We start from the raw sequence: 7,769 nt of genomic DNA on the forward strand, positions 1-7,769 counted from the left end.
AGCCACTTTTCTACCGTTGAAAGGGGGGGGGGGGGGGGGGGGGGGGGGGGGGGGGTAGAATCTTAGTTCCTTCCTAACATTTTAGTTCCATTTCCTCTAAGTCACTTCACTCTTAAGAACTCTGTCAACAATCATCAGAAAATGCATGTGGAAAAAGAATAGAACCTGAACCTGAAAAATCTGCACAGAAAAGGACAACTAAATAATGTATCTTAAAAGCTTATCCATTGTTATGCAAATGAAGAAATATCCGACTCTATTACACTTCGTAGCCGGGTGTCTGCAAATACAGAATTACCTTTCAAGCAAACCATCCACTCCTCTATCTCACCTAAAAACAAAACAAACAACAACAAAAGCCCAATGTCTTTCACTACAGTGGAAAAGGTCTGCGGGAGTGATTTTGGGAAAATTGTATCATCCTGAGAGAAGACTCAGGGTTGAGGGGGGAGGCCTGGTAGGGAGAAAGATTTTGGGGGTCGGGGGAGACGTCGGAAACCTGAATCCCAAAGTGACTCAAAACACCTCCCCCGGTGGGAGGTGGAAGGGTGGTCACAGTAGAATCGAAATCAGAAACCTATTCCGAGAGCACATTCCTGGAAACTTCGCTCTTTCGAAGACCACATTTATCACCATTATTGTTAGAATGCATAAGGGAATAAGGTTATTTTACGGAAGAATGTTACAGCAAAGGTTTCAGACTCTTAAGGTCACCTCCACCTCTCCTAATCGACTGGGCCTTTCTGGCCAAGAAGATAAAATAATGGCAGGGTAGAATCTCCAGGTGGTTGCTGTTTAGCAATTTTTACTACTGTTATTAGTAACACCTTCAGGATTCCTTCTCAGCCACGGGCAATCTTTCTGTAAGCCTCTTCCTCCATTGGGGAGGGCCAACATGGTAAACAATACAGAAGAATTGGAAACCTTATTCACGGTTTCCCCTTTTTCCTCCCCCCAAAAGGCACACACAAAACAAAAATCATACAGCGGAGAGTGCGCAAACGACAACAGCAATAGCAGAAAGCAATAAAAAAAAGTCCCCCACACCGAACCAGAGTCGGGAATCTACCAGGCCAGCCCCTCCCCCAATGCACCCTGGCGGGGAAACAGAGCGCAGAGTCCGCTCCCGAGGCCGCTCTCCGCCGGGACCCAGGTGGCCCAGGAGCAGCTGCGCACGCTGCGGTGCCTTCCTTCCCGGCGCCCATCCGTGCGCCTTGGTCTCGGGGACACAGGGAGGTGGTCAAGGGGGTGGGGTAGGGGAGGAAAATCGTCGAAGCCAGGCGGGGCTGTCTGCCCCGGGATGGGTACACAAAGAACGAGGGGAGTTTGCAGGGGTAGGGGGGTGAAAACAAGACTGCGGGGGGAAATACGTGCAAAATTAGGGAAGGGGATTCGAAGGAACCGCTGAGTCGTCGCTGAGATAAAGGAGCTGTTGAAGGGTGGGGAGAGCGGGTAGAGTGGGTTCCGTGCAAAGGGCAGGAGCCTCTGCAGAGGAGAAAGGGAGAGGTACCTGTGTACATGAAAGAGGAGTTGGTGTGTAGTCGGGGGTGGGGAGGGGGGCGGTGGGAAGTCTGCAGAGGGCAGAGGTGTCTGGCGGAAAAGGGGCTCCGTACATACCAGAGAGGTCTGTGCGTGGTCAGTGGGACCTGTACTGGAGAATGGGACCGGGCTCTGCGCATAGGAGAAAGGCAAGATGCCTGGCAAGTTCTGGGGGCGCAAAAGGGGCCACTTACCTGCATGGTGACGACCCCCAGTTCCTCGGCCGCCAGCCTCCGCATCTGGCTCGCCAGCACTTGCGCCTCGTCCAGGATGGAGAAGTCGGCGTCGGCCACGGCACCCAGCAGCCAGCACGCGCCCAGGCAGAGCAGCCAGAGGGGCGGCCGCGGCGCCCGGGCCCCGGCCGGGCCGGACGAGCCCCGGCAGCCGCGGGCCAGGGCGGCCGCCCCCGCCGTCTCCTCCTCCGCCGGCTCGCGGGCCATGCTGCCTCCCCCCACTCCCCGCCGACGGGCTCAAGGCGCCGGGAAGCGGGGAGGGAGCAACGCGAGGTGCGCCCAGGGCCCGCTTGGCGCACCCCGCAAAACTTTCTTGCCCTTCCGCAGACGCCTCTGCGCGCCGCGGCGGCTCCCAAACTTAGGGGGCGCCCGGCTACAGCGCGGGAGCGCGGGCGGCCACCATCGCCTGGCTCCGGCGGCGGGCGGGAGAGGAAGCGGCCGCCCGAGCGCTCCGAGGGACCCTGGCGCCGGCGCGGCCCCCGCGGCGCGGCGCGGCGGGCGTCTCAGAGTGTGGCGGCGCGGGCCGCGGGGCTGACAGTCGGAGCGGCGAGCCGCCGAGCTTTCGCTTCCCGGGAGTCCCGGCGCGGCGAGGCGGAGGCGGCGAGGGCGGGCGGCGGCACCGGCGGAGGAGGAGCGGCGCCCGAGCGGCGAGGCTGGGCAACCACCCCAGCAAGGAGGGAGAGGGGGAGGCTTAAAACACACACACAACAAAAAACTGAAAGAAAGAAAGCAAGCGGAGGGGGGAAAGGGAGGCGTCTGGTGCCACCACGCTGCACTCCGGCTCCGTGCACTTCCCGGCGCGGCCGCTGTCGCGCCTGCGGTGATTTATGGAAGGAGGGAGAGAGGCGGGGAAATTCCCCCAGTCGCCCCTCCTCTCTTTCCCTCGCTCCCGCCTCAGAACCGGCCCCCCAGAAGCCGGGGGCCGGAGAGCCGGCTCTCTTCTCGGGTACCAGCCCTGCCGGCGGTGGGGTCACTCGGACCTTCTCGTGGCCGGGGACAGCGACCCACCCCAGCTCTCACCGCCATCGCCAATGCGACGGACTCCGGGATCCCACCCGTTCCACGTTCCATCCAATGTCCCTTTAAGTCCTGGGACGCCGGCTTTCTGCCTGGCCGAGTCTGGGAAGGAGGGGACCGCCGTTTGTGCGTCCTTTGCTTCTCTTCGGTGTTATTAGTAACAGTCACTCGACGGACCAACAGGTGCTTTTATTAACCAGCTACTGTGTGCCCGGCACTGTGCTCTGGGGGTTGTATACATTAGCCTTGAATCCCACCACATCCCTATGAGGTACGTATCTTTATCCTAAATTTTTAGGTAACAGGCTGAGGCTAAGAGAGGTGGAATAAATTGCCGAAGGTCACCCAGGGGACAAGAGGCAGATCCAGAATTTAAGCACGTCTGATTCCAAGGATCTTGCTCTTAAATACGACATAGTTCTTTCTGTCTCTCCATCTGATCCCATCAAAAGCAAAACAAAACCCACAAAACTACGGAACGGGAGTCGGCCCCACACATCTGCGAAGCACGGGGAGGCGAGGTTAACCTTCCTATTTACTCCTGGCTCAGGCTCTCTGGGAAATCACCTGTTGGAAGCACCTGGAACAAGTGGATGGTTGGGGTGGGGGAGGGGTATGCTGAGGCCGCCCTTCGTCCTTCCAAGAGTCGTGAGGTTGCTGCTCCTACATTCCTAGAGAACAGAGCCATGCCCCACAAGGTGAAGGGGCTTGCCTAGGGATACCTAGCGGGGCTGGTAGTAGTACTACGACCTACTAGGACTTAGTGCTCTTTTGCACTTTATAGTAAAACCTTCTGTTGGACTTCTTTGACTACATTGTATTAAAAACCCACCTCTTGTAAGCTTTCCCTGGCCCAATCCGTCCTTGTGATTATTTCTCTATTCTGAATTTCCCAATCAGTGTGGTCTCCTCTACTATATGTTTTCATTTTGTGACACTCTTCACCCTATCTGCCCTTGAGACAGGGACCTCAGACTCTTGCTGCACCATCATTTAGTATCTGCGATATTTGTTTTACATAACTCGCACATGCTAGAACTAGAGTAAGCTTGTTGAGGGCAGAGACCAATCCACCTCTCCATCATCCACACTTAGCTCAGTACCAAGCATAAAGTAGGTGCTGTAAAAATGAAGCTTTAATTAATGATAGGATAAAAAAAAATCTACCTGTTGTCTTCTATCCTCAGAGTTGAACTGACATTTGGCAGAGAAATGATCCTATAACTTGTTTTTAATTATTGCACATGGCAATCAGTGAAACAAAACATTTTAGTCCACGTGGTAAATGGAAGAGAAAAAAACCCAAAAATAATGGCAGTTAGCATTATTAATATTTTGTACTGGATTCTTCAAGGATACTGTCACCAGAATTGTCACACATCTCTAAGCCATCCTTCTGAAACTCCTTCAAAATGGCTTCTCTTTCTTTGCATATCTTTTGTATATTTGTATTTCTTGGGGTCCTATTTCTTGAAATTCTAATCCTATGTCCCCTTTTTTCACTCCAAGGTTCTTTTTGAGAACTCTCCTGTATACTCATGTCTTCAATTATCACCAAGACATCAGAGTTTTACAAACTTCTAAACAAAGCTTAATCTCCCCTTTGAGCTGGATTTCCATTTTTCCGACTATTAGCTAGCTTCTCTAATAACTGTACCTAAAACTCATTACCGCTCTCCCTCATTCTCCACCTAAATCTGCATCTGACTGCATACCTGGGTGGATGTCACCAGCTCTCCAAGCTAGGCTTCTTACTCCCTGCCTCCACTCCAGCTCCCTGCCTATGTCTCCTGCCCATCTTGGCACTCCATCTGTATCCCATTGGCTGACGTCACTTCCGTCAGTTCCTCGTCACAACTGACCTGCATTAGGACCACAGCCTCCTTCCCAGTCTCCATGCAGTCCTTCTTATCCCCATCATTCTGTTCTTCACACCAAAACCAAAGTCATCTTTCTAAAAGTCAAATCTAAACTTGTCACTGAGTAACCTAATCATTTCTGATGCCCCATCACAGAGAAATAAAGTTAACACAATAAACAAGCTCTCTGGGGTGCCTGGGTGGCTCAGTCATTAAGCGTCTGCCTTAGGCTCAGGTCATGATCCCAATGTCCTGGGATCGAGCCCTGCATCGGGCTCCCTGCTCAGCGGGAAGCCTGCTTCTCCCTCTCCCACTCCTCCTGCTTGTGTTCCCTCTCTCGCTGTGTCTCTCTCTGTCAAATAAATAAATAAAATCTTTTAAAAAAATTAAAAAATAAACAAGCTCTCTGTGCTCTGCTCTGTCTTTCTAGGCTTATTGAAGCCACTCTGCAGCATTTAATAAGCAGCATTGTGATTATCCATTTGAAAGTCTTGTTTTCTCCATCCTAATGTTTCTCAGGTCCACCACCACCTATAGCCTTGAGGCACTCTTATACGGCAGATCTAGTGCTCCATCCCAAGTTTACTGAAGTGGAATTGGCAGAGGAGGGCTGAGTCCTGCAGTATGCATTTTACAGGCCTCCCCCCTCCTCCCACCAAAGGAATCTTTTGAACTGCTTGCTGCAAACAAAGCTCCCCAGGATGGTAACTCATTCATTTAGCCCAGTATCTACAACCAAGAGATTCTCACTACCCAGGAAGAGCCATGCAATATCTCCTATGTTGCTAATGGAGAAGAGTCTTAGAGAAAGTCATTTGTCCAAGATAATACAACTTTAGATGGTGGTACCAGTATGCAAACCTGGGTCTTTAAACACCAAATAGCAAGCTCTGAGCTATTAGTCTGGTGTCAGAATGTTCACACATGTACCTTGGTATGTGACAGACCAGGAAAAGCTTTTTGGTTGATAAACTACTACTCCTTAATGTCCCCAGCCCATATAAGTGAAATTGCCCCACCATTGACCCCTGCTCAACATTAGTTGATTGTCTGCCAGGGGGGCAACTGATTGGACCAGGGTGGGCATGTGACATGAAGGCAGCCAATCTATCACATGCCAAGGTATGACAAAAAGATTAGCTGGGTCAAACAAATTTTTATTCTCAAAAATTTTAGGAAATACTAAGAGGAGTAGCAGGTAGAAGTAGTAGTTGAAACAAAAAGGACATAAGGAGTCATAGGAGCCTTGAGTCCCATAATACATATTGCAGGAAATATACAGCCGTATGTACATAGCACCTACTACATAGAATCACCTAACAAATAGTGGGTATGATTCTGCACACTGAAGCTAGGAAGGAGCAAACATCACAAATGAATGAAGAAAGACAACTGGAGAGAAAAGATAGTGGAATACCTAGAACACATGCCTTGTAAGAGACATCACCAAGACCTAGAACTAACTTTCTGGCTCCAATTCCAGTCCACATGTTCTATTAATAAGAGACTCCTTTTTCCCCCCCTTTGTTTTGATGTAACTCTAAAGATCAAGTTCAATCATCTATTCTATATAGTGAAGACACTACTGACTATGTAGCTATTTGAACTTAAAAAATGATGAAAAGACTGGCAGGTGGGCCACAGGTGTCCCCAGGAGACTGTAGACTACCATGAAACTTGCCTGATGGCTTTACCTTCTTATTAGAGTGCTCCTGTGCTCCTTGCTTGTGACCAAGTTGGACACCTGTTCACTACTTGTTTCCACCCCAGAAGTTCCAGCAGTTAACATGTGACCTTGTAATTGTCCATTTGCAAGTCTGTTTTCTCCATCTTAATGTTTCTCCTTGCATAGGGGCCATGCTAATCTTCTCTATACCATTCCAATTTTAGTCTATGTGCTGCCAAAGCAAGCTCTTAATGTTTCTCAAAGTGTGGTCTACAACCACCTACAGCAGAATCACCTATCAGGGACTGTGTCAGCTTCCTTCACTGCCACAGAGTCTAGCATGATTCCAGACACAGTAGAAACCCAAATGATGTAGGAACAAAGAATTGGGGAAAGATTTTTTCCCCAAAGATTTATTTATTTATTTGAGACAGAGAGACAGAGAGAGCGCACGCACACACATGGGGAAGGGGCAAGGGGAGAGGGAGGGAGAGAATCTCAAGCAGACTCCCCACTGAGCCCAGAGCCAGACTCAGGCTCCATCCCACGACCCTGAGATCATGACCCCAGGCGAAACCAAGAGTCGGCTGGAGCCACCCAGGCACCCCTAGGGGAAATTTTTTTTTTTTTAAGATTTTATTTGACAGAGAGAGAGAGACAGCGAGAGAGGGAACACAAGCAGGGGGAGTAGGAGAGGGAGAAGCAGGCTTCGCGCAGAGTAGGGAGCCTGATGCGGGGCTCGATCCCAGGACCCTGGGATCATGACCCGAGCCGAAGGCAGACGCTCAACGACTGAGCCACCCAAGTGCCCCTAGGGGAAAGATTTTTAAGAAAATCCATGAATCATTCACTCTGTGCAAAGAGGGGCACAAACCATTTTGTTCCTTGACTGCTAAAAATGAGCAGACCAAGATTCCTCATCAAACTGGTTGTTCTTCCATATTTGGGGAGGTACCAAGCCACTTCAGTGATGGACCAGTTCATGGTACTCATTGGCTAAGGTTCTCACCACAGAAAAACTCCATGTCAAACTGCTTTGAGGGACTCTTGTTCAGATTTCCGAAACTGTGGTATGGAGTTTCTAAGCCACTACAATTCCCCTTTGCATGCTCTAAAGTGGAAACAAAGCCCAACTTCGCAACGAATTCTCAACCTAATGCTGCTGGCTGGCCTCCCACTCAAAACAATAATTGGCTGCAAACTACACTGAACCTGTGAACTCAAGGAGCTCAGGAGAATAGGATAGGTAACCCAAGGGCAGATTCTAGCACTTGCTCATTAACTTCCACAGGACTTCAGATCTCAGCAAGTATACTTTATTGCTAAATGAATGGAAACGGCTAATGGTCTAGACAGAATCCTAGAATGCAGAGCATCTCTGGCTTTCGTATTCTTCCAAGTGATTTTAAAAATTGTCAGATTTCCCATTCCCCTTCAAATGGGGAGCTAGCAAAG

At 50.4% G+C, this 7,769-nt stretch overlaps 1 protein-coding gene and 1 non-coding gene across 2 annotated transcripts in view; both read right to left on the bottom strand.

Annotated features, from left to right (window-relative positions):
• The window catches only part of CACHD1 (cache domain containing 1), a 201,549-nt gene extending 199,354 nt beyond the window's left edge, over nt 1-2,195 (bottom strand). Inside the window, exon 1 of the mRNA XM_032427280.1 lies at nt 1,734-2,195. Within this exon, the coding sequence (XP_032283171.1) occupies nt 1,734-1,979 (246 nt within the window). The 5' untranslated portion in view covers nt 1,980-2,195. The remainder of the gene's footprint in view (nt 1-1,733) is intronic.
• Nucleotides 2,196-6,455: 4,260 nt separating this feature from the next.
• On the bottom strand, nt 6,456-6,558 carry LOC116626906. The gene has a single exon (XR_004298370.1). It is a non-coding gene; the product is annotated as a U6 spliceosomal RNA (small nuclear RNA).
• Nucleotides 6,559-7,769: the final 1,211 nt, after the last annotated feature.

The sequence above is a fragment of the Phoca vitulina genome, unplaced genomic scaffold (genome assembly GCF_004348235.1).
Source record: "Phoca vitulina isolate PV1807 unplaced genomic scaffold, GSC_HSeal_1.0 scaffold2, whole genome shotgun sequence".
Taxonomy (NCBI): Eukaryota; Metazoa; Chordata; class Mammalia; order Carnivora; family Phocidae; genus Phoca; species Phoca vitulina.